General features: G+C 44.6%; 1 protein-coding gene across 3 annotated transcripts in view; it reads left to right on the top strand.

The window, feature by feature from the left end:
• The window catches only part of NCALD (neurocalcin delta), a 430,664-nt gene extending 403,563 nt beyond the window's left edge, over nt 1-27,101 (top strand). For all 3 annotated transcript variants that reach the window (XM_082858803.1, XM_082858804.1, XM_082858805.1), the window contains 3 exons: nt 6,781-7,177; nt 23,273-23,378; nt 25,789-27,101. In XM_082858803.1, coding sequence (XP_082714929.1) covers nt 6,800-7,177; nt 23,273-23,378; nt 25,789-25,886 — 582 coding nt within the window. In that variant the 5' untranslated portion in view covers nt 6,781-6,799 and the 3' untranslated portion in view covers nt 25,887-27,101. The remainder of the gene's footprint in view (nt 1-6,780; nt 7,178-23,272; nt 23,379-25,788) is intronic.
• Nucleotides 27,102-27,371: the final 270 nt, after the last annotated feature.

Genomic DNA, 27,371 nt, shown 5'->3' with positions numbered 1-27,371 from the left:
CCGGCCTCTTTCGGAAACCACTGTGGGCTCTGTGTTCCTTGTTGCAGCTAAACGTGACTTTAGCTGCTAGCTTCTTGTCTATTCCATTTTAGGAGACCTCGGTGCACTTTGCATTGAGACTTACTCTGAGGTTAACCAGGCTGTCCAGGGTAAATTATGGATTTTTTCCTGGAAAATCTAACTCTGGGCATTGAAGAATTAACTCACAGAGTTTTACAACCTTATGGGGAATCACAGAAATGAAATGCAGCTCTTTCTAATCCACAGGTACAAAATATAAAGAAGGGAGCACATGCATTCCAAAAGGTTGTTCCCTACTCACCATTTCCTTTCCCTGTGGCATCATTTGTAGGAGCTATTCCTTTTTTAGCTCTTTTTAGATGGAAAGTTAACTTCATAGTTTAGATTCCTGTGCATGGTTCTTTGTTGGTGGTTTGGTGTCTTGTATATTTTTCCTTTTTCATCCGTGGTCATTATTAACCCCAGATTTAGTTTTTGGACACGGAGCGACTGGATGTGACTTATATTTCCCAAAATAAGTTGGGAAATTTCACATTGCCCAGCTCAGATTAAACTACTGAGTAACAGAATGCTGACGTTCAATAGAATACCATGTGTATTTCATTTAATGAAATGCAGTTGAGATTCAGCAAAAATTAATATATATCGTATATGATATATGTTATACATATTTTATAGTAGATAGATAGATAGGTAGGTAGATCTTACGGGGTATTTAAACTAAAGGGTGAGGACCCAATTGCTATTTAAAAGTATTCTTCAACACCCTGAAGCAGAAGCCCTTAAGAGGTAAAAGCTGGAGCGTGCAGGAGGCCAGGGTACGTGGGCAGGGGGCCTGAGAAGAAGTCAGGGATGGCCAGGGCCAGCTTCCACAGAGCCTTGTGGGCCCAAGGAGGGAGTCTGGATTTTCTTCTCAGTGTGTTAGGAAGCCCATATGGAGCTTTAAGCAGAGGAGTGACCTGGTCTGTTTTGTGTTTTTTAAAGGTCATTCTGGGAAGCTGAGTGGAGAGCAGATCGGGGCCAGGTAGGGAGAAGGAAGACAAGAGTCAAGAGTGAGAAGCCAGCGAGGAGGGCGTTGTAGACGTTCAGGAAGGAGGCGATGATGGTTCAGGCTGAGGTATGACAGTGGAGATGGTGAGAATGAGTGTACCTGAGACCAATTTTAGAGACAGAGACAAGTTTAGACAGCACCTGCTGTTGGAACAAAAGTGCAAGGAATCATAGGTGAGACCGAGGGGTTTGGAGTGAACAGCTGGGTGGAAGCTGATGTCCTTTACGGAGACGGGAGAGGCTGGGGTGGGGGAGTGAGCACAAGATTCGGAGAGGAAACTAAGAGCCTCAGTCCTCACCGTGCCGCTGCTTTGAGCACTTCCATGTGCCCCCTCGAGCTGGCATGAAGGACACACGACGGAGTGGGCACACTTTCAGTCTCTGTGTCTTCCTGCCCCCTCGCTGCCCATCCCCGTCATCCTCCCCGGCTGGTTCCTTCTCCTCTTTCAGATTCTAAACGGCAGGGCGACGGAGGGCTCAGTCCTTATCCCCTGCTCTTTTCCATCCACATTCACTTCCTTGGCATTCTCATCCTGTCTTTTGCTATAAAGACTATCTATCTTCCGATGACTCCCAAATTTATATTGCCTCCCTGGGCCTCTTTCTCTAACTTTAGACACATCCAACTACCTGCTCAACATCTCCAATCAAATGTATGATAAGCATATCGGAACTAACACATGCACAACTAACTTAGCACTGATACCCATGCCCCCTGCCTCACCCCGAACCCCTGCTTCTCCTGCATTTTTCTTATTTCAGTAAATGTCAACTTCATCCTTTACTGTTCGTCTTTTTTTTTCACACCCTACAGCTGAACCGTCAACTAATCCTACTGACTATACCTTCAAGCTGTGTCCAGAATCCCACTAAGTCTCACATCCTCCACTGCTACCCTGGTTGCACCATCTCTTGCCTGGGTTGCTGTCATCTCTTGCCTGGGTCACTGCGGTGGCCTCCTAACTGGTCTTCTCACTGCTGCTCTTACCTTTCTTTAGCTTTCTCTCAGCACAGCAGCCAGAGTGATCCTGTTAGAATATAAATCACTCCTATCATTTCTCTGCTAAAAATCCTGCAGTGGCTGCCTCTCCCTCAGAGTACAAGCCAGTTACTTCCTGGTCCCACATTCTGGTCCTCGTTACTCTTCTGATCTCATCTCCTTCCTTTCCTCGCACCCTTGCTCCAGCCCTGTCCTTGGGCGTGCTAAGCATATTCCCCGTGTAGACCCTTCTCATCCGCTGTTTTCTTGGCCTGGAATAGTCTTCTCTCAGTCATCTCCATGGCTACCTCCTTGCCTCTCTGGTCTTTTACAAAGGTCATTTTCTTAACGGGGCCTTCCCTGGCTTTTTATTTAAAACGTCAGCACCCACCCACCCGTTCCTGGCATTCCCCCACTCACCTTACTTTTCTCCATGGCACACATCTCCTTCTAACATTTCACTTATTTATTGTCTGTCTCTTGCCACTAGGCTGTAAGCTGCATGAGAACAGGAGCTTTGCCTGTTTGTTCCCTGCTGAATTCCCAGTGTCTTGAGCCTTGCCTCCTTCCTGGTAGACGCTTAGCCCATGTCTGTAGAATGGGTGAGCTCTAATAGGGGTCGTCTCTTCCCTCTAACTGCTTCTTTCTGACTTCTTATGGAGCTGTTGTCTTAATTTCTATGCGTGCTTGTCTGTGAAGCTAGTAGGGCATAGTGAAAAAAAGCAGTAGACAGCCCCATGCAAATCAAGCTTCCCACTTGGCTCTCTCGTTCAAAAGCTGTGGAACTTGAGACAAGTCCCTTTGCCTCTCAGAGTTTCCTTCCTGCCTGCCTGCCTGCCTTCCTTTCTTTCGCTTATGAAATGGCGAAAGCTACCCTGCCGTCACTCAGGGTTGCTGTGAAGGTTCGACAGAATAACGTATGAAGTGCCATGGAGAATAAGAGGCAGTTTTCACTGACCGCAGCCTCTGGCCTCGACTCAGTGCCAGAGCTTTACGTATGTGACTGTCTCGTTTAATTCTCACGTAGAATCAGTGAGACACGAGCTTGTACAACTGAGCTCATGTCACAGATGAGAAGACTGAGGTGCACCAAGAAATGAAGTGAATTACCTGAGAGCTAGTCAATGGTAAAGCCAGGCTTTGAACCCAAAAGCATTTTTATTCCATGGCCTGAGTTTTCCTCATTGTGTTCTACTGGCACAAGATAAATGTTTCAGTGACCAAATATGGAGTGATTAAAAGGATGTGACCTGAGGTGCAACTTCTGTCTCCAGATGATTTGTTTTCTTGACTGCTAATTAATGTAGCGTTTCCCTTAATGTTATTTTCTTCCCCCTCTTCAACTCAAACAGCAGAAATTCCCGTCTTCCAAAGAAAAAAAGGTATTGTCAGGCATTTTTCTATCTTTCCCTTCCTCCCTCAAAGAACGAAATGCTGTCCTGTGTCCCCGGAGATTTCTGTCATACAGCCTAACCAAGTCCAGATGGTTTTCTCAAGTTCAGACATCATACTTAGTAAAGTGTGTGTAGTTATCTACAGAAACAAGTTCTGGACTAAATTGCAAACACCCGCTTCCCAGATAACTTATTCCATGCTCTTCTGCCTTGTTTGTGTTATGGCCTGTCTGTGCTAATGAATTTGTAAATGTGGTTTAATTACTGTTTACCGGAAAAATAGCTGCACACAGATCAGTCTCAGTGGGAGTCTTAGCCAAAATGTTGAGGCAATTTGTTTCTAGGGCAAAAACAGCTAATAAATGAGAAGCACTTTTTAAATGTTGGGAAGGGAGCTTCAGTTCGGTTTTGAAGAAACCGTTTTTTATATATCCTGGGAAATAAATCATTCTTTAAGAGAGTGGATTTAAATATCAAAGTGGCATTTTTTTTCCCAAGGCCCTGCACTCGGTAATTTGCACGGAACCAAAGTATTCTAACAGTGATTTGATTGAATACCACACCAAAGGGCTATCCTCTAAAGAACTCACCAAAAGGAAAACTCAAAATTACTTGTAAATTCCAGAAAATGTTTCGGAGCTCTGTAAATCCATGTATTATGTATTACCTCATGTTTCTGAATTCTTGCCTCGGGCAAATTGCCAACTTAGCAACTAAATGACAGTTTTAAAATTCTAATAGAAACCAGCCTCTCCAACTTTTCTTTTTTTCCTCCAAGAGAAAAAAAAAACGGGACACGAGAGGGAAGTGAAAGTTATTGAAAGGTTCAATTTATAAATTGTTTGTGCTCTGCTTGGAGTTGTAGTTTAATTTTGCTCTTGCATAAAATGGTATTTGCCTGATTCTGCATAAAGGGGCACCTTTGAAAGTAAATAAATTCTCACGGGCAACTGTTGGTCCTGCTAATAGGGAGGAAGCTCTGTCACGCTACCCTTCGGGGGATGCCTGCCTCAGAGCCAGAGTGGGCCGGTTCTGCCTTCAGTGAGAACTCAGAAAACAAAAGCAATCAACTTGGCAACTAATAAAGATGTTTGTCATTTCCTGAACTGTGAATATAACAAAGAATTTGAGCAGTGTAAGATGCAAACCCTGCCCTCAAGAAGTTTATTTTTAGTGGGGGCAGCAGACAGGTACACAGGCAATTCAATCTAAGAGATCCCAAGGCGGGGGGAGGGGGAATTGAGTGAAGGTGGTCAGCAAGTACAAACTTCCAGTTACAGTGTACGATACATAAGTTCTGGGGATGCAGTGTACAGCATGGTGACTATAGTTAACAATATTGTGTTGTATATTTAAAAGTTACTAAGAGAATAGATCTTAAAAGTTCTCATCAGAAGAAACAAATTCTGTAGCTATGTTAGGTGACGGATGTTAACTAGACTTATTCTGGTGATCATTTCCCAGTATATACATATATCAGGTCTTATGTCATATACCTCAAACTTATGCGGTGCTCTGTGACAATTAGATCTCAATAAAATTAGCAGGCAAAAGAGACCCCAAGACCAAGTCTTAACTACCAAATACGATGAGTGTCTCAAATAACTGTATGAAAGCCAGGGCCTCATCTTTGGGGCAGAAAGACTCCTTTTCCAAGAAGGTTATTGCATATTTCCACATTGTAATTATTTATCTGTCTATCAGTCGTTTCTTCATTCATTAACTCACCCAATGTTATTTGTGCTGGGCCCTAGAGAGACAAAGTAACTTCAACAAGACTCCATCTCAAGGAGCTCACCCTGCAGTGGGAGGGAGGCAGACATAAACAAACGCCACGAAGTGAAACTCTCAAAGAAACTGGGAATCATTATTAAAATGGGGATGTGTTATCTTTTATATATTCTATGTTTCCAATACAAGAAAAATGTAAAATATAAGTGCAGAGCCCCTTTATTAAAAGGGATTTATCTTAACCATGCTTAAATCATAAGACTTTGGACATGAGAACTAAGCTCAGATATCACCTCCTCCAAGAAAGCTTCCCTGATAGCACCCATGTCCCCTTTTGGCTTGAGTGTCCTTTCTATGTACTCTCACTGCACCATGTCCATTCCCCTGATACCATGTTTTGAATTTTTATTGTGTTGTCCTCTTACTGCCACTACCACCTCCATAAATACACAACTGGGTACCCCTTAAGGAGGAGGAGACACATCTTACTCTTTGCATTCGCAGCGCTAGAAACATACCTGGTATATGGCACTCGGTTAATGTTGAATAGCTCTGTGAGTGGGAAGATGATAATTACAGGTTTTTTCCCCATCTAATAAAAGTTGCCTTTTATTCCCCACATTATATTAAGTTTTAAAATATGTAACAAAGGGTATATATTCTTGTTTTTTGAAATGTAAATGTGTTAAAATGTAAATAGATTAAATGTAAATGTATTAAAACATTTATTAGTAGCATATTTAGATAAGGGCGCATACAAAAAATCTAGAAGGACACACACCGAAATGCTGGTGGTGGTTATCTCTTAAGTGTTAAGGTTTGAAATGATGCTAACTTTGTCTTTCTGCATCACTGTGTTGTTTAACTATTTTACTATGGATGTGCTACTATTATGATAAGAAAATATGAAGTTATTTGTATTTTAAAAAGGAAAGTTTGGCCCATTTCATAAGCCACAATCATAGGACATAAACAACTTTATGAAACATCATCTTTACCATCTAACGCAATGTTGACAGTGATTTGACTTCGGATTTAAACAACTGACCAAGCTTGGTGGCATTTAATGGAATTAAATGGGTTTCTATTTTCCTTACTCATGTCTGTGTTTATAATATTCAGAAGGTACCCAAGCACTTTATTTGCAGTTGTCTAAAACGTGCGAAATTATCTCTTTTGCTCGCTCTCTTTTGTTCCTTTCCTTTAATTCTCCCTGCTAATACTTGGATTGGGTGTTAGAACCCCAGTCTTTTTAAAGCCAGGCTTAACCTCTTGCAAATAGATAAGGCAGAACTAAGTAACCAATTAATTCTCTCTCTCTCTTTCTTTCTGTCTCTTTTTCATTATAAATCTCCTGTTTTTAGGGTGGCTCTGTGTAGAAGAAATACCAGTTTTCTGGTCCGTGATAGTGTTCTGCCATGCATCTTCTGCCTGCCCGTCTTTCAACATTTTGTCTGGCTGACCAGAATGTTGGAAAACCCTAGACAATGTTATTGGACTAACAGTTTATTTCTTTTTCCCAGAGGAACAATCGCAGATTGTAAAATGTGCCTCTAAAGAACAGGTTTAAAAAACTATATATACTATATTCTTTTTTATCTGCAGCTGAATTCTTGCTGCCAAGATGGGGAAACAGAACAGCAAGCTGCGCCCGGAGGTCATGCAGGACTTGCTGGAAAGCACAGATTTTACAGAGCACGAGATCCAGGAATGGTATAAAGGCTTCTTGAGAGACTGCCCCAGTGGACATTTGTCAATGGAGGAGTTTAAGAAAATTTACGGGAACTTTTTCCCTTATGGGGATGCTTCCAAATTTGCAGAGCACGTCTTTCGCACCTTCGATGCCAATGGAGATGGGACAATAGACTTTAGAGAATTTATCATAGCCCTGAGCGTAACGTCAAGGGGGAAGCTGGAGCAGAAGCTGAAATGGGCCTTCAGCATGTATGACCTGGATGGAAATGGCTACATCAGCAAGGCAGAAATGCTCGAGATTGTGCAGGTACGTGGACCTTGCCCTTTACAAAGAGAAGAGTGTGAGTCACAGTAAGAACTGGGAAGTCCACAGTGCAGCTCAGTGGAGAGATTGCAAACGGGTGGTCTGCCTGGGCACTGATTTGGCCTAGCCAGTGTCTTTGAAAATGTGGAACCCATATACAAAACAGGGAGGTTTACACATAAACATGCAGATTGGTTAGCATCTCTTGGAAACTCAGGAGCTCTGGCCACACTGGGCCCACATTCTTGCCTGGCATAGGTGCCCTGGGGCTTTGTGGTGACCCCTCCCTACAGAGGGACATGCACTCTTCAGCTGGTCATGCTCACTGTGGCCACTCCATCTATTCAGTGCAATGACCTGCCTGGACCTAGAGCCTGGAGTGATGTTTAATGGGCAAACTCTGACCTGGGTTCAAATCCTGCCTCTTTCAGTCACTACCTCTGTGACTTTAACCCAAGCGAGCCTCAGTGTCCTTGTCTCTAAAATGGGACTATCAGCAGTGCCCACTGCTGTGGGATTGTTTTAACATTAGACTGACTCTCCGTGTTCAATGCTTAGCACAGTGCCAGCCTTACAGAAAAGCTCATCATCACTGCCATCACTAATTTCCAACTTTATTAGACACTTGAATAAAAGCAGGGATCTCTAATCTAGCTTCTGTCTCATCAGAGATACAGACAGCGCAGAATCGAGGCCTCCATCGCTTTTATAGGAAGCACTCCATCTTATTTCCCCAAATCACTCACCCAGAGTAAATTTCCCAAACAGAACAGGAAAAGGGGTCGTTTTTCCTTTCACCACCCCCTCTTCTTTGCAAGTCCACACTCCGGCCTTGTCACTGTCCCAAGAAGCTGTGTACCTTTGTGGGAATTCTCACCGTTTGGTTCTAGCTGGTCTGCACCAGGAGAATGCATATTTGCAGATGCTACCATCGCTTCAGAGGCGGCACTGTCTTTTAGGTGTCTGGGAAAATACCTGTTAGAAAGTGATGAGATGGAGGCAGGCTGCGGGCCGGCAGAATCATACACAAATTAAAAAACTTCAGCTTGATTGCAAGTGTCAGCACATAAATTCCTTGCTGAACTTCTGTCCCTCCAAGACTCAGAAATTCAAGCCATTTAATGTAAAATGCAAATTCATGATGTTCACCTGCAAATACTCGTAAGTGGTCAGGGTGAAGATCGAGGCTTGTCAGTGAATGGAGGGCGGAACTCCATAAATTCTCTAGTTTTTCTTCTTCATTGTTGCTTTCTGTGGTGTAATTTTGGTATCCACAGAATATTGGTGGTGGTAGCAGACTGGAATCCTTTTGTTTTTCCTGGCATTGGTAGGAAGGATTCTATTGTGGACTCCGTAACACTGAAATACACGGTATTGGTTTCCTCTTGGAAACCAATTGGCTGCTGTAACAAAGGGCCATAAACCTAGTGGCTTAAAACAACACGCATTTATTATCTTACAGTTCTGGGGGCCAGAGATCTGAAATCGGTGTCACTGGGCTAAAATCAAGGGGTCCGCAGCTTGCGTTCTGTCTGGAGGTTTCAGAGGAAAATCTGTTTCCTTGCCCTTCCTACTTTTTGAAACATTCCTTAGCTGGTAGCCCTTTATATCCATCTTCAAAGCCAGCAACAGTGGCTTGAGTTCTTCTCACGTTGCCATTCCCCTGGGTATCTCATTCTGCTTCTTCCTTCCACTCATAAAGACCCCTGTGAGTACACTAGGACACGCCAGATAATTCAGAATAATCCCCCCTAGCTCAAGATCCTTAACATAATTACATCTGCAAAGTCCCTTTTACTGTGTAAGGTAACATATTCACAGGTTTCAGGGATAAGGACATGCATATATTGGGGGGGCCATTATTCAGTCTCCCACGTATGTCCAAACGCAGTTATGTTCCTTTTTCCAAAAAATAATTTTGTGCTGTATCAACATCTGGGTGAAAAAGCAAAACCATATGCAGATTTATTTTTAGAGTCTTACACAAACATTTTCACATTCATGTGTTTGTTTTTTTAAAGTGACAAACTTAGGAACATGATTTAGGTCCAATATTTTATTATTGCATCAAAACCATCTCTCATGAGTCTTAAGCCAGATCACAATTCTGACGTTTCTCCCGTAATGGCAGATCCTCTCCTGAGGCGGGGAGGGCCCTAATCTCAGTCCCCCGCTGCAAGAGGAAGGAGAATCCTTCCTGCCCCACACAGTTCTCTGTCCCTGAGCCCAGCCAGAGGCAGGTCTGAGCACCCACACCCAGCCCAGCCCAGGCTATGTTTCAGGAAGGGGGCAGCGAGCATGTGAGTAGCGTTGCGCATTGAACCACGAGTGCTCAGATGCTCTCTGGGATCTTGGGGGTGAGGGAACATGAACTTAGGGATCCATCAACAGGACCTCAGGGAGAGAATGCAGGAAGAACAGAGAGTGAAACTGACCCCTTCTGTTCTCAGAAAGTAACTAGGACCCTTGAAAGAACACGTTTTAACTACAGGACTGTCATTGGGTAGGAGTACACAGTCTGTGTTGCTTTACTCTTATGATTGAATGAACATCACAGGCTTAGACAAAAATTGATCACCGGGATCCAAAACAAAGATGAAGAGGGAGTCAAGGGAAGAATTGGCATGTGAGAGCAGTTGTCTGAGCAAAGCAGGTCAATATCACCTTGCCCCTCCTTTTTCAATCTCCTTTTCCTTCTTTTCCTCGGGTAAGTTATTTAACCTTTCTGTGCACTGTTCTCATGATTTGTGAACTGGAACCAATCATAGCACCCGCCTCAAGAGTAACCGTAAGGGTTCAACAACTATTACAAGTAGAGTACCTAGAACAGTGCCTCTCAATGGGTATCCTTCAGTAAATGTTGACTACTATTATTCTATAGACGTTTCTGGAGCTGAGACAGGACGTTTCCCTGCAAAATAAAGGGAGGTCATTTCCCATTCAAAGGACAAAGTAATAGAGGCTCCCATTAAGTTTTTTTTTTTTTCATCTTTATTGGAGTATAATTGCTTTACAATGGTGTGTTAGTTTCTGCTTTATAACAAAGTGAATCAGTTATACATATGTTCCCATATCTCTTCCCTCTTGCGTCTCCCTCCCACCCACCCTCCCTATCCCACCCCTCTAAGTGGTCACAAAGCACCGAGCTGATCCCCTGTGCTATGCGGCTGCTTCCCACTAGCTATCTACCTTACGTTTGGTAGTGTATATATGTCCATGCCACTCTCTCACTTCGTCCCAGCTTACCCTTCCCCTCCCCATATCCTCAAGCCCATTCTCTAGTAAGTCTGTGTCTTTATTCCCATCTTACCCCTAGGTTCTTCATGACATTTTTTTTTCTTAGATTCCATATATATGTGTTAGCATATGGTATTTGTCTTTCTCTTTCTGACTTACTTCACTCTGTATGACAGACTCTAGGTCCATCCACCGCACTACAAATAACTCAATTTCGTTTCTTTTTATGGCTGAGTAATATTCCATTGTATATATGTGCCACATCTTCTTTATCCATTCATCCGATGATGGACAGTTAGGTTGCTTCCATCTCCTGGCTATTGTAAATAGAGCTGCAATGAACATTTTGGTACATGACTCTTTTTGAATTATGGTTTTCTCAGGGTATATGCCCAGTAGTGGGATTGCTGGGTCATATGGTAGTTCTATTTGTAGTTTTTTAAGGAACCTCCATACTGTTCTTCATAGTGGCTGTACCAATTCCCATTCCCACCAATAGCGCAAGAGTGTTCCCTTTTCTCCACACCCTCTCCAGCTATTAATGTTTCTAGATTTTTTGATGATGGCCATTCTGACCGGTGTGAGATGATATCTCATTGTAGTTTTCATTTGCATTTCTCTACTGATTAATGATGTTGAGCATTCTTTCATGTGTCTGTTGGCAAACTGTGTATCTTCTTTGGAGAAATGTCTATTTAGGTCTTCTGCCCATTTTTGGATTGCGTTGTTTGTTTTTTTGCTATTGAACTGCATGAGCTGCTTGTAAATTTTGGAGATTAATCCTTTGTCAGTTGCTTCATTTGCAAATATTTTCTCCCATTCTGAAGGTTGTCTTTTGCTCTTGTTAATGGTTTCCTTTGCTGTGCAAAAGCTTTGAAGTTTCATTAGGTCCCATTTGTTTATTTTTGTTTTTATTTCCATTTCTCTAGGAGGTGGGTCAAAAAGGATCTTGCTGTGATTCATGTCATAGAGTGTTCTGCCTATGTTTTCCTCTAAGAGTTTGATGGTGTCTGGCCTTACATTTAGGTCTTTAATCCATTTTGAGTTTATTTTTGTGTATGGTTTTAGGGAGTGTTCTAATCTCATACTTTTACATGTTGCTCTCCAGTTTTCCCAGCACAACTTATTGAAGAGGCTGTCCTTTCTCCACTGTACATTCCAGCCTCCTTTATCAAAGATAGGGTGACCATATGTGCGTGGGTTTATCTCTGGGCTTTCTATCCTGTTCCAATGATCTATATTTCTGTTTTTGTGCCAGTACCATACTGTCTTGATTACTGTAGCTTTGTAGTATAGTCTGAAGTCAGGGAGCCTGATTCCTCCAGCTCCGTTTCTCGTTCTCAAGATTGCTTTGGCTATTCGGGGTCTTTTGTGTTTTCATACAAATTGTGAAATTTTTGGTTATAGTTCTGTGAAAAATGCCAGTGGTAGTTTGATAGGGATTGCATTGAATCTGTAGATTGCTTTGGGTAGTAGAGTCATTTTCACAATGTTGATTCTTCCAATCCAAGAACATGGTACATCTCTCCATCTATTTGTATCATCTTTAATTTCTTTCATCAGTGTCTTAATAATTTTCTGCATACAGGTCTTTTGTCTCCTTAGGTAGGTTTATTCCTAGATATTTTATTTTTTTTTGTTGCAGTGGTAAATGGGAATGTTTTCTTGATTTCACTTTCAGATTTTTCATCATTAGTGTATAGGAATGCCAGAGATTTCTGTGCGTTAATTTTGTATCCTGCTACTTTACCAAATTCATTGATTAGCTCTAGTAGTTTTCTGGTAGCATCTTTAGGATTCTCTATGTATAGTAACATGTCATCTGCAAACAGTGACAGCTTTACTTCTTCTTTCCCGATTTGGATTCCTTTTATTTCCTTTTCTTCTCTGATTACTGTGGCTAAAACTTCCAAAACTATGTTGAATAAGAGTGGTGGGAGTGGGCAACCTTGTCTTGTTGCTGATCTTAGTGGAAATGCTTTCAGTTTTTCACCATTGAGGACGATGTTGGCTGTGGCTTTGTCATATATGGCCTTTATTATGTTGAGGAAAGTTCCCTCTATGCCTACTTTCTGTTGGGTTTTTATCATAAATGGGTGTTGAATTTTGTCGAAAGCTTCCTCTGCATCTATTGAGATGATCATATGGTTTTCCTCCTTCAGTTTGTTAATAGGGTGTATCACGTTGATTGATTTGCATATATTGAAGAATCCTTGCATTCCTGGAATAAACCCCACTTGATCATGGTGTGTGATCCTTTTAATGTGCTGTTGGATTCTGTTTGCTAGTATTTTGTTGAGGATTTTTGCATCTATGTTCGTCAGTGATATTGGCCTGTAGTTTTCTTTCTTTGTGACATCCTTGTCTGGCTTTGGTATCAGGGTGATGGTGGCCTCGTAGAATGAGTTTGGGAGTGTTCCTCCCTCTACTATATTTTGGAAGAGTTTGAGAAGGATGGGTGTTAGCTCTTCTCTAAATGGTTGATAGAATTCACCTGTGAAGCCATCTGGTCTTGGGCTTTTGTTTGTTGGAAGATTTTGAATCACAGTTTCAATTTCAGTGCTTGTGGTTGGTCTGTTCATATTTTCTATTTCTTCCTGATTCAGTCTTGGCAGGTTGCGCATTTCTAAGAATTTGTCCATTTCTTCCAGGTTGTCTATTTTATTGGCATAGAGTTGCTTGTAGTAATCTCTTATAATCTTTTGTATTTCTGCAGTGTCAGTTGTTACTGTTCCTTTTTCATTTCTAATTCTGTTGATTTGAGTCTTCTCCCTTTTTTTCTTGATGAGTCTGGCTAATGGTTTTACCAATTTTTTTTATCTTCTCAAAGAACTAGCTTTTAGTTTTATTGATCTTTGCTATCATTTCCTTTATTTCTTTTTCATTTATTTCTGATCTGATCTTTGTGATTTCTTTCCTTCTGCTAACTGTGGGGTTGTTTTATTCTTCTTTCTCTAATTGTTTTAGGTGCAAGGTTAGGTAGTTTATTCGAGATGTTTCCTGTTTCTTAAGGTAGGATTGTATTGCTATAAACTTCCCTCTTAGAATTTCTTTTGCTGCATCGCATAGATTTTGGGTCATCGTGTCTCCATTGTCATTTGTTTCTAGGTATTTTTTGATTTCCTCTTTGATTTCTTCAGTGATCACTTCGTTATTAAGTAGTGTATTGTTTAGCCTCCATGTGTTTGTATTTTTTACAGATCTTTTCCTGTAATTGATATCTAGTCTCATAGCATTGTGGTTGGAAAAGATACTTGATACAATTTCAATTTTCTTAAATTTACCAAGGCTTGATTTGTGACCCAAGATATGATCTATCCTGGAGAATGTTCCATGAGCATTTGAGAAATATGTGTATTCTGTTGTTTTTGGATGGAATGTCCTATAAATATCAATTAAGTCCATCTTGTTTAATGTATCATTTAAAGCTCGTGTTTCCTTATTTATTTTCATTTTGGGTGATCTGTCCATTGGTGAAAGTGGGGTGTTAAAGTCCCCTACTATGAATGTGTTACTGTCGATTTCCCCTTTTATGGCTGTTAGCATTTGCCTTATGTATTGAGGTACTCCTATGTTGGGTGCATAAATATTTACAATTGTTATATTTTCTTGGATCGATCCCTTGATCATTATGTTGTTTCCTTCTTTGTCTCTTGTAACAGTCTTTATTTTAAAGTCTATTTTGTCTGATATGAGAATTGCTACTCCAGCTTTCTTCTGATTTCCATTTGCATGGAATATCTTTTTCCATCCCCTCACTTTCAGTCTGTATGTGTCCCTAGGTCTGAAGTGGGTCTCTTGTAGACAGCTTATATATGGGTCTTGTTTTTGTATCCATTCAGCCAGTCTGTGTCTTTTGGTGGGAGAATTTAATCCATTTACATTTAAGGTACTTATCGATATGTATGTTCCTATTCCCCTTTTCTTAATTGTTTTGGGTTTGTTATTGTAGGTCTTTTCCTTGTCTTGTGTTTCTTGCCTAGAGAAGTTCCTTTAGCATTTGTTGTAAAGCTGGTTTGGTGGTGCTGAACTCTCTCAGCTTTTGCTTGTCTGTAAAGGTTTTAATTTCTACATCAAATCTGAATGAGATCCTTGCTGGGTAGAGTAGTCTTGGTTGTAGGTTTTTCTCCTTCATCACTTTAAATATGTCCTGCCAGTCCCTTCTGGCTTGCAGAGTTTCTGCTGACAGATCAGCTGTTAACCTTATGGGGATTCCCTTGTGTGTTATTTGTTGTTTTTTCCCTTGCTGCTTTTAATATGTTTTCTTTGTATTTAATTTTTGACAGTTTAATTAATATGTGTCTTGGCGTGTTTCTCCTTGGATTTATCCTGTATGGGACTCTCTGTGCTTCCTGGACTTTATTAACTATTTCCTTTCCAATATTAGAGAAGTTTTCAACTATAATCTCTTCAAATATTTTCTCAGTCCCTTTCTTTTTCTCTTATTCTTCTGGGACCCCTATAATTCGAATGTTGGTGTGTTTAATGTTGTCCCAGAGGCCTCTGAGACTGTCCTCAGTTCTTTTCATTCTTTTTTCTTTATTCTGCTCTGCAGTAGTTATTTCTACTATTTTATCTTCCAGGTCACTTATCCGTTCTTCTGCCTCAGTTATTCTGCTATTGATCCCTCTAGAGTATTTTTAATTTCATTTATTGTGTTGTTCATCTTTGATTGTTTCATCTTTAGTTCTTCTAGGTCCTTGTTAAACGTTTCTTGTATTTTCTCCATTCTATTTTCAAGATTTTGGATCATCTTTACTATCATTATTCTGAATTCTTTTTCAGGTAGACTGCCTATTTCCTCTTCATTTGTTAGGTCTGCTGGGTTTTTACCTTGCTCCTTCATCTGCTGTGTGTTTTTCTGTCTTCTCATTTTGCTTATCTTACTGTGTTTGGGGTCTCCTTTATGCAGGCTGCAGGTTCGTAGTTCCTGTTGTTTTTGGTGTCTGTCCCCAGTGGCTAAAGTTGGTTCAGTGGGTCATGTAGGCTTCCTGGTGGAGGGGACTAGTGCCTGTGTTCTGGTGGATGAGGCTGGATCTTGTCTTTCTGGTGGGCACGTCCACGTCTGGTGGTGTGTTTTGGGGTGTCTGTGGCCTTATTATGATTTCAGGCAGCCTCTCTGCTAATGGGTGGGGTTGTGTTCCTGTCTTGCTAGTTGTTTGGCATAGGGTGTCCAGCACTGTAGCTTGCTGGTCGTTGAGTGCAGCTGGGTGTTGGTGTTGAGATGGAGATCTCTGGGAGATTTTCGCCGTTTGATATTACGTGGAGCTGCGAGTTCTTTTGTGGACCAGTGTCCTGAAGTTGGCTCTCCCACCTCAGAGGCACAGCACTAACTCCTGGCTACAGCACCAAGAGCCTTTCATCCACACGGCTCAAATCACAAAAAGAGGAAAAGGGGAAAAAATAATAAATCTTCCTCTCAAAGTCCACCTCCACAATTTGGGATGATTCGTTGTCTATTCATGTATTCCACAGATGCAGGGTACCTCAGGTTGATTGTGGATGTTTAATCCGCTGCTTCTGAGGCTGCTGGGAGAGATTTACCTTTCTCTTCTTTGTTCGCACAGCTCCCAGGGTTCAGCTTTGGATTTGGCCCTGCCTCTGCGTGTACGTCGACGGAGGGCGTCTGTTCTTCGCTCAGACAGGACAGGGTTAAAGGAGCAGCTGATTCGTGGGCTCTGGCTCACTCAGGCCAGGGGGGAGGGAGGGGCATGGAGTGTGGGGCGAGCCTGCGGCGGCAGAGACCTGAGGTGCCCCGTGCGTTCTTCCGGGGAAGTTGTCCCTTGACCCTGGGACCCTGGCAGTGGTGGGCTGCACAGGCTCCCCGGAAGGGAGGTGTGGATAGTGACCTGTGCTCGCACACAGGCTTCTTGGTGGCGGCAGCAGCAGCCTTAGCATCTCATGCCTGTCTCTGGGGTCCTTGCTGATCGTTGCGGCTCGCCCCCGTCTCTGGAGCTCCTTTAAGCAGCACTCTTAATCCCCTCTCCTCGTGCACCACTCTGGACCCCACGGCCACTGGCTGGCCCACTGTGTTCAGGAAATTCAATAGGAACCCTGGCAGCTCCTCAATGTCTGCTAATGTTGGAGGGTGTCCTGCAGAGGCGGGGGGTGGCTCTGTTTCAGACACTGGCAGCAGAAGTTCTGGGAAGTACTCCTTGGTGTGAGCCCTCCCAGAGTCTTCCCATTAAGTTTTAAGTTAAGTTTACCTAGTCGTATAAATGTGTGTTCACAAAACAAAGGGAGGTAACCCAGCTAAACCTCCAGTTGGTGGAACTCACAGAAGAGATATTCTTGTGCAGATGACTTTAGGAGTTCCCAGGCTTCTTCAGCTGTTGTGTTTCCTACCAAACACCATCCCAGCTGGGAATAAGCTAAAACTTCTGGGCTGCTCTGATGCTTACGGGATTTAAGTAACAGAAAGATCACCTTTCCAGGAGAGAATGTGGTTGGCACCAGGAATTCCCCAACTCCGAGCTGTTGCCCTGAGCCCATAGGTGCACTTCATGCAGGACTTTTGGGGCACAGCCGGTCTGGACTTGTTCTCAAGTCCTGCTAGAGACTTTCCGAAAGGAATATATAGGCTAACACGGTGTTGCCTTTAGCAGTTCTCAGGGAACTCACTTTAATGACCAGGTTGCAATAATTTCTAGTTAGCATATTCATTCCTTGGATGGTAATGATTGCTTTAAAGTAGTTGGTGTTCAAATACGTGTTGTCTTAGAATCAGACTCTCCCTCCTAGTTGTGATTCAAGGTTAATTAGCACTTTTGATAAGGCAGAGTAAACTTCATAACACCCTCAGTCTACATCTTCACACCCTTTGAATGAATGAAAACTAAAGGAAGGAGGTTGGGCTTATGCTGGCAGCGCATCACAGAAGACTTCATTTTTTTGTTTGTTTCTTTTAGCAATATGGGAATTTTTTTTCCTGATTCACTCATCAGAATAAGGCATATGTATCCATACAGCAACCAGATGAAGAGGAAGGGAGACTATGGTGTTAGCCGTGCAAAGGTTTGCTGTCCACAAACACCAGACAGACTCACAAATTAATCTGACCTGGTCTCAAGAGCACCAGCTGTGACCAGTTCAGACAACCAGCTTGTGAGTATTTGTGCCATGACGGATCAAAATCAGGACCAGAAAGACTTGGTTACGTTCTTTCTAAAACCACTTCCTGAGTGGCATTTTTTTCTCCCAAAGATCTTTCTAAATTGGTGTCACTTGGATATATGCCTTGGAGACCTGAAATACTGTGCTCTTCTGATGGTGAAAAAGAAGGCAGGGGGTGGATGGTGTTGTGGTGAAAGCTTCTAGGCCATCTTGATATGGCCCCTGGGAATTCAGCTGCAAACCCTTGCCTAATTCTCAATTATGAGTGTGGACCACAGATGTTACTCCAGAATGCAACTTGGATTTCTCTCCTGGAGAAAATTCTTTAAAGCAGTTGCCCAGGTTAGTGACTTTCTCTAAGAACTAACCTTAGTGTTTGTTTATCAGTTGTGTTTGGCTTATCCCTTTTTTATCTGGGGATTAATCTTATCGTGACAAGCCACATTATAGTTTAAGAGTTGAAGTTAGGCATCTAGCAACACAAGTGAGTGCCTGCTACCCAAAGGCCCCCCACTCGGCTGTGCCCTCCGTCTACTTTGTGGACTATTCTTCCTTCTCCTGTTTCCTAAACAAGGATATTCCCAAGCAGAGGTCCAGCCTCAGCCTTCTTTTCCTTTCATTAGTTCTGGGAAGTCATCTTCTCAGTGCTTGTATGGGCCAGGCATAGTGTTAAGTATTTTCCACACTGTATTAGTTTCCTAGGGTTGCTGTAACAAATTACCATAAACTGGGCAGTTTCAAACAACAAAAATGTATTCTATCACAGTTCCAGAGGCCAAAAGTCCAAAGTCAAGGTGTGGGCAAGGCTGGTTCCTTCCAGAGACTCCTGGGGGGATCTGCTCCATGACTGTCTCTTAGCTTCCGGTGGTGGCTGGCGATCCTTGGTGTTTTGGGCCCACATCTCTCCTATCATCATGTGACATTTTCCCTGTGTGACTGTGTCCAAATTTCCTTCTTCTTATACGAACACATCATTGGATTAGGGCCTGCCCAAATCCAGTATGATCTCATTTTAACTTGATGACGTCCGCAAAGACCCTATTTCCAAATAAGGTCACATTCAGAGGTTCTGGGTGAACATGAACTTTTGCAGGACACTAGTCAACCTGGTACATGTGCATTTTCTCATTTAATCCTCACAATAACCTTATTAGCCCCATTTTATGGATGAAGAAACAGAGTACCTCCAGATCTTCACCTCTGCTATGTCCAGCTGTTAATGGACATCTCCACTAAGACATTGCACTGGTACCTCACAGTCAAACATTCCAAAAACAAACTCAGTATTGCCCCCTAAAATGTGAAGTCCTAAACCGCAGCAGCTCCAGAATGTCTTTTTAGGAGAGTGAACGGGATCTTTGGAAGGGGCTGCTGGAAGCAACCTTTGCACAGCACTTTATATAAGAATGAAATAAATAGTAACTGCCCATATCTAAAAATGATGGGTACCACCACTTACCTGAAACAAGACAGTGGCTGAGGAATGGGCAAGAATGATAAATTTAGAAAAATATGAAGGAGGCAGATTTGATAGGTCTAGTTGACTGCCTGCATGTGGAGACGGGTGGTTAGAGCAGTATTAAAGATGTCTTTGACTTGATTACAGGATGGTGGGTGGTAGGACTGTTTACCAAGAAACAAACAAACATGAGTGGGGGCAGGGGCCTGGGCAATAATGAGTTTCAAGTAAAATCTTCTGTGAAAACTAATATAAGAACGGAGCTGCTTTGGTTGAAAAAGGGGTAGGGCCCTTATTCTCCCCCCATCCTCTCCCTGCCTGTGAACGTGTCTACAGCACTTCAGGAGAACATTATGGATTTACTGACTTACTGTATTCTTCTAGCTCTAAACAAGAAAGTGCTTACGCTGTTCTAGATACATAGATATTGACCCCATTTTGAGAGTATTTCCAAGAAAGATTCTCATGGCCTCTCTCTACCCTCCTTTCCTGGTATGTAATATCCTTCTAAGCAGGATGCTTTTCTTTATCGATAATCTAAGAACAACCCTATACTGCTTAACTTCTTTTACCCTTGGTAGGTTGTCATGGGGCCTTGGGTGTCCTGTTGGAAGACCCTACATCTTCTGATGAAAAGCCAGTCTGGTTTCCTTCAGAGAGAAGAGTGAACTTTAGCTCTTGGAATTGTGCCTGCCCTTAGTTAATCCCACAACGTTTATCAGTTCAGACATGAGCCCTTCCTTTCCAACATTCCGAGAGGTGGTTCATTCAGAGGGAAAAAGAAAAATCATATATATATACATATATATATATATATATATATATATATATATATATATATATATGTATGTCAAGAGGAAGCTGGTAATTCCCCTGGCCGCAGGTGGTGCTGTCCTAAGCCTGCCTAGGGCAGAACCAGAGCTGGGTTCCTGGGTGTCCCATAGCGGTTGTATTTACCCAGAGACAAGAATAGGGCTCTTCAAGTTTAATTAAAAACAGGATGTCCCTGCTGGGCCTCTCATTGACATTGCTAAAAATAAAGTAGGGAAGTAGCCTGGCCTCTCCATGGTTTAATCCCATTAAATTTGGGGGAGGGGTGTGGGGAACTGGGGTTAATAAAAGACACGATTTGTTTCAGATTGCTGTCTGGAGTTGTGTCTTTTCTCTCCCTGCGCTGTGGAGTCCCAGGTCTAATACAATCAGTGCTGGCTTGCTGAGGCCATGAGAGAGGGGCAAAGGGACAGGTGATTCCCCACTGAGGTTTTGCAGGGCTGTCACCCACTTACTTACATTGGGACCCCTGGGGCTTGTCACCTCATCTCTTTGCTCACTGCTCTAGTACCATCCATGTTCATAGACCTGGTTTTGTAAATAATCCACTAATCCCTTTCTGTGAGCTGATGCACATTAAAAACAAACAAATGGGGCTTCCCTGGTGGCGCAGTGGTTGAGAGTCCGCCTGCCGATGCAGGGGACACGGGTTCGTGCCCCGATCCGGGAGGATCCCACATGCCGCGGAGCGGCTGGGTCCGTGAGCCATAGCCGCTGAGGTTGCGCGTCCGGAGCCCATGCTCTGCAACGGGAGAGGCCACGGCAGTGAGAGGCCTGCGTACCGCAAAAAAAAAAAAAAACGAACAAAAACAGTCTAGTCTGAGTGCTATGAAAGAGCCATCTGGAAACGTGAGCATCTTAAAGGTGCTTGCACTTCCTCCTCAACCCCTCAGTATACTCAGACGTTACATCTCTTGCCCAATTCCAGAAGCCTCGTTTGCAAATATCCTCATATAAGGGGATCCTGACTTTCTTCATTTTTGTTCTGTTTTTATTTATGGGTGTTTTGTTGTTGTTGTTTTGAACTAACCTATCCTCATTTCTCTGCCCCAGCCCTATTCCTTTAGTCTAACAGCTAAAGACTAAATGCCTGAAGACTTTCTGTTGGGTGTAAGGGCCTTGTTTTCAAACACACATTCATCTGTTTGCTTGGTCTTTCGTTCATTTGTTCAACCAGAGTATTAAGAGAATAATCCCTAGATTATTACACAGTTGACTTCCTTCAGAATCCCAAGAAGGAGAATTTCATGAACCTCAACTCTTAGAGGCTGAGAGTTCCAAGGAGTGTTCCAGACCAGTGGGTTTTACTTGCTACTATGGGACCTTACCGAGGCCAGAACAGATTTGGGGAAGGAGCAACGCAGCCCCAAAGAAGGTTGATTACACAGCATCCTTAAGACTTCTAGCCAAAGTAAACTTATTATTTGTCCATAAGTGCCCCTCCCACATCACCTGTACAACTCCTGAAATGTACCAGCTCTTAAGCCTTTCAAGAGGTGTACTTGTGATTTAGTGGGCCGCTGATATCTAGATACTGTTTTGTTGTTGTTGTTCTAAGATTCCTGGGCTTATGAATTCACAAAATATTTAGATTGTGTAAGTCTGAAATCCGTGTGAGGGGTGTGTGTGTGTGTGTGTGTGTTTATCAGTTGGTGCCGCCGATTCCTCTTTGAGTCAAGAGTTACAGAAAAGCTTCCGTGTCGGAGCAGAGAAAGCTGAGGAGAGGGCGCTGGACCTCAAAACATGGTGGTGTGGAGAGCGTCCTGCTTTCCACTCTTGTTACTAAGTATTCACGTGGCCCTGGAAGTTCAGCACCTCTGTTTCCCATTTGTAAAAAAGTCTCTAACTCTATGGCCTTTTCTAGCTCCCCCAAGGAGTCAGGTGTCCCCAGCGGCTTGGCGCATGGCGCTATAACCCCAGCACAGATGGTAGTGTAGTCCTGGGCTGGAGGGGACAGCAATAGGGATCCAGGAGGAAGACAGAGTATGGCTCACCTCTCGCCTCTGGAGCACACTTCAGTGAGCGTCTCTTGGGACAGCTGACTGTGGCCAAGCTTATGTACCCCAGTGACACCCATCATCCCAGACAGAGCCATGACTCCCAGTTTGCCCTTCCTCCCAGACAGAATCACCGTGGAGGCAGCTCCAGTTCAGCGAGGAATCTGGGTGGGTTCAAGTCAGACTTGGGGAGCCTGGCCTGAGGGGTCCCTAATGGGGTGGGATCAGCCCAAGAGTCAACACACTGGGTGAGTCCATTTTTCACTCCTATTTTGTCAACGGAGATTATAATATTTACCCCCATTTTCTCCAGAATATTTTAGGAACTTGAGGCAGAGTTGATCCTGAACGAGACTGTAAAGTGGAGAAGTTAAGTCTTTATCTCTTTTTGCAACCCTTTTTGTTTCCACATTTCCCCTTTGGAGACTACTTTCCTTCAGCTGCCTTCCTTTCTCTCCTTCCACTACATCCCAAGTTCCAGAACTTTCCAGATTCCTCCGCCCACCCTCTGGCAAAATCTACTTTTTCTAAAACTCCTTCCCAGGGCTAATTTTCCCCAAGTGAATCTGAGTACCAGAACCATGGTCTGGGGATAAAAACAATGACTTTACATTATGCTTCCAAAATAAAAACAACATTTGACCACTGAGGCCTTCCAGGCGCTTGCTGGGTACCATGGGGGGTCCACGGTAGGGGAGATAGTTTCAGTACTGTTCGCAGAACCTTTTCAGTAGAACCCTCTTTTGCCCATCAGATTTCTGATGTACCCAGCTGATCTCAAGCTGAGACTTTATACTTATTTCTTCCAAAACTTGGACGGCAGATTGTTCCCATCCCGGGGATACCTGGCAGCTAGCTGAGAAGGAATGTGAGATGATTGCCACATACAAGGAGAAAGAGCACTGGGATGGATTGGTAATGTCTGCCCAGGAGAAGAGGAGGGCAGGCCCTTACAGACCATCAGTGTTTGTCACCCTTGAGGGACCCAGGGAGAGACCACAGTAGACCCTGACCTGTCTCTGGCCTGAGGAATGTCACCTACAGCCTGAGAGCAGGGACCTCAGAACAGCAGCAGCAGCACACAGGCACCTCATTAGAAATGCAGACTCTCAAGCCCCCCATCTCCCCAGCCCACCCTACTCAATCAGCTTCTGCGTTTTCACAAGGTTCCCAGGGGATTCATAAGCACATAAGTTAGAGACACGGGGGGCCTAGTGGGTCTTCCTGCCAGTTGTCGCTCCTGAAGGTTCTTGCCGCTGGACAAGCTCTGCTGGCCTGGCTGCCCTCACCAGCAACTGCACGTCTCTCTTCTACGACAACAGATGGTCAGGAGCAGAGCTGGGTCGCTGTGTGATGGGAGGCATTCCCTTCAACCCTGTATTTGGGAGGTTTAATAATAGGGCCATTGTGTGCGAAAACAAACCATGTTTCTGTCTCACGCCATGTTGCTTCTGTCCCCAGGCAATCTATAAGATGGTCTCCTCTGTAATGAAAATGCCTGAAGATGAGTCGACCCCAGAGAAGAGGACAGAGAAGATCTTCCGCCAGATGGACACCAATAGAGATGGTAGGAGGCCATGGCTGCTTTGCTTTGCTTTGCTCAGAGCGGGGGCTGCTGGAGGGGCTGGGGTGTCCGGGCAGGGAAATTCCACTAGAGGTCAAGATATTGGCCATAAGGACCTGGCTCGAGGCCCTTTGTGAAAGTGGCTTATCCTGCTTTCTCCCTGTAGGGGGAAGATGGCGGCTGGATCCTGCAGGCCAGCGAATCAGAAAGTGGGGAGGGGCTTGTTATGCACCCAGACCCTAGTAGCTTTCACCCCAGCCTGCCCAGGGGGCTTTGTTGGGGTTTCGTGTGCATGCTCCAAGGTGTTGGGTGTCCTGGAGCCAAGTGGGACCCCTCAGCTGTTGGCGGGTGAGGTGGCCAGCAGATTCCACCCTGAGGGAGCCACCCACAATTCAAATCCAACAAGGGGATGCAGAGCAAACCAAGATGAAAGGAGAGATGGATTTCAAACCCAAGAACGGTGGATTTTAGGTGTTGGATTGCCAGACAGAATACAGGAGGCACAATTAAATTTAATTTTTGGACAAATAACAAATGACTTTTCAATATAAGTATGCCCTATTCAATATTTGGGACATACTTACAAAATTGTTGTTTATTTGAAACTGAAAGTTAGCTGGGCATCCTGTATTTTATTTGCTAAATCTGGCAACCCTAGTTAGATGTAATATCTGAGTTTAGAGTGCTGACACAGAGCTTGGTCCATAATAAGCCCTGAGTCATCTACAGCTCTTGCTTTTATTTCCGGCTTGCCTGTTCTGCTGGGCGTCCCCAGCAGTTCTTGTCAGTGAGGAGCAAACGCAGTCATGTGCCCCCGACGGAGGCTTTGTCGCAGAGCGAGCCTCAGTTTCTATCCCTGTGCCCTCTGGGGCACCGGCTGCCTGAGAATCCAGGTTTGCAGCGTACAGGCCAATCTGTTTGCTTTGTTTCTCCACAAAGGTGCCATTACATCCTGTTTCTCTATGTGCCTTGATTCACAGCGAATAGTTGGTTTTGCAAAGACTAAACACATGGGATTCTTTTAATAGAATAGTAAACTCGCTGACATTAAACTGCACATTTTGCTGATGCTCCAGGGGAGCACAGGTGGGCTTGTCTGCTGCCCGAGGCCCAGCCTCCTCTTCAGAATAGGGCTGAAAGATGGGAGAAGACCCAAACACTGCAGGATCGAACGCTCACTGCGAGAAATGAGACCCTGTGCTCTGGGACTCGGCCACAGTGGGGTCACAGAGCCCTGACGGGGTCGGCATTCCCCAAATGCATCTCGTTGCTAAAAGCCCTGTGCTTTCCTAAGGGAAAGCCTTGGGTTTTAAAAAAAAAAAAAAAAAGGGCGGGGGTCGGGGTGGGGGGCGGAGTGGGAGCCGTACTGGGAGGGGCTTTCAGTCTGCAGGGGGTCAGGCTCCACCCAACCAGGAGACTTGGTGCTTTGGCTCAGGGCTTCTGGACCCCAAGGCGGGACGCCACACCGGAGCAAGGTCCTCATCTAGACCCTCCCGCTGTTAGATTCCTCTTGGAGAAGCTCTTTGCATCTAACCCCTGGCGGCTGACTTGAAGAGAAAAGTCTGGGCCCCCAGCAGGTTAGCTGGGAAGCCAATCCGGGAGCACGCGGGTAGTTAGCCCGAGGGAGTGGACACATACGCTGAATGCAGGGTTTACCCTGCCGCAACAAGAAAGCGGGGGAAGCTTTGCCTCCCCACCAACAGTATGACCGAGGAAACTTCCCGAAGGGAATTTGATACATACTCTAGCTTGGGCAAGAAGGAGAAAGACATCGAGGAGGAGTGGAATCCCAGGCAGCCAGTCTCCCCCGTCCAGCCCATTGAGGTAGGAGGAAAGTGCCCTGATTGACGGGAGGGACCCCCGCGGCACCTCTCTGCTTCTCGGAGCACACAGCCCTCGCCTGGATGGAAGGGCAGCCGTCCTCACACCTTGGCCCAAAGAAGGGGCCCTCTCCCCAGATGTCTCTTCGGGCCCCTCTGCCCACATGCAAACGTAGGTGTAGCCAAGTGACCCTGAGGAGCCCAGAGGGCCCAGCGAGCCCGTGGGGACGGCCTTGGCGCTGCAGGAGCCCAGCTCAGTCTCTGAAAGGCGCCATCTGATCCACAGACACCGAGTCCCTCTGGGGCGCCTGCAGCTGGAGGGGCCACGAGGGCAGGGCCCACGTCACGGCCACCCAGCAGCCCCGCAGCCCAGGGCCGTGCACACAGAGCTCTCAGGAGGCCGCGTGCTGCGCTGTGCGATGCTCAACGAGCCCCGGGGTCTCAGCTCGGAGAGACGGAAGGTGGGCCTCACGGCAGGTGTGAGACCCCGGGAAGAGGTGGGCCGCCGCCGCCGCCGGCCCCAAGGTGCAGCGGGAAGCCTACGTCTGTGCGGCGGCCGCCAGCCGCCACTCACCGGTCCTCTTGCTTTCTAGGAAAACTCTCCCTGGAAGAGTTCATCCGAGGGGCCAAGAGCGACCCGTCCATAGTGCGCCTCCTGCAGTGCGACCCCAGCAGCGCCGGCCACTTCTGAGCCGGAAGTCCCACCAACTGTAGAGCTGCTTGTGTTCCCTTTGGAGTTTACTTTTTAACAAAAAAATTTTTTTTTTTGGCCAAACAATATTGACGGTGATGCTGTTCCTCGTGTGGTCGGATGCACCTCCCTCCGTGCCGCCTGCAGCTTCTTTTGTCGTGGACGCTTCATGGGAATGTCTAGAGCCCCCCGCGCTTGTGGAGAGCATGAACAGTGCTGCCGTGCACAGACTTTGTGGTGTTCATTGTTCTGACGATTTTTCATCGTTATTATTATTACTTTCCCTTTGATTCGAAAGTCTGTGTTCTAAAACTGAAGACTGGGGGAGGCAAGAGAAGAGAAGAGAAAACAATCCAGTCCAGTGATTCTATTGCAAGCTTAAGGGCCCTGTTTGGAAAACAAAATTCCCCACCTGGGTCTGGAGTGACACATGCCCTAGGGGTGGTGGCACCAGATGCTTGATTGCCCAGGGACCAGGAATCCTCCGGGGCCAGGCTATTAAAGGGGCCTGGGGGATTCCCGCCTGGAGGCCCACCCCATCCTCTTCCCCAGCAGGCTTTAGTTTCTAAGCTGTGAACATTTCAAGGTAAATTCATAGAGGAGAGGAAAAAGATGGCTCAGCTATTTCTTCCCAGGTTTACACGAGTTGAGCTAAGATGAGTTTCTCTGGAAATTAAACACACATGGTAATTTATATTTCAAAGCCAGACCCATCTTGTTGCCTATTGTAGTTTAAAAAAAAAAAAAAAGATCGCTGTATATAAAATACTGGGTATTACAGACGAAATTAAGTGTTTTGCCTTGTTTAAATGAAATGCATGTTTAGTGAGCACTAATACAATCTTATTACAGGAGACTGTTTTTAGTAGCTTGTTGTGAAGTAAGCCAGCTATAATGAATGTCTGTGTCTTATTTTAAAGTCATATCCGTCTTTGCACAAATGCACCAATCAACAGGTATATTTTATATATTCCAGAAAAGTACAAAGTAACCATGACCAGGGCCCAACCTTAGTTTTGAATGCTTTTCCAGTGGTAGTGCCTAGGCAATAGAAGTGGGGCAAGTTTGAGTGGGATGTGTCAACTGGAGCCCCAGAAGGTTCATATTTATTAGAGATGTGGGTTTGCCCACCCAGCCCAGCAGCCCGTTGACAGTCCTGGATCAGAGGTGCGGTGCTTTTCTGAGCAGATAATATTCTGTAGCTGTTCCCACCCCCACCCCAAATAGCATAAATTCTCGGGACTTCCCAGTGCTTCAATCCACATGGATGGTTAGGAAGCCATAGCTGGAATGTTGACTTTTCCATGCCTCTAGCGGCCCTGAAAAGAGTCAGAGGTTAGAGGCTGGGCATCATCTGGTTCATCCTGAAGAAGGCATAGGCAAGTGTGTCTGTGATTTCCAAGACCCACCCTTGGGAATCCAAAAGTATCTTGCATCATCTTGTTCTCTGAATGCAAATTTCTATTTACAGAAGTGACAGTACAA

The sequence above is a fragment of the Leucopleurus acutus genome, assembly GCF_964270905.1.
Source record: "Leucopleurus acutus genome assembly, chromosome: 17".
NCBI classification, from domain to species: domain Eukaryota; kingdom Metazoa; phylum Chordata; class Mammalia; order Artiodactyla; family Delphinidae; genus Leucopleurus; species Leucopleurus acutus.
This window is presented reverse-complemented; position numbering and strand designations above follow the sequence as displayed.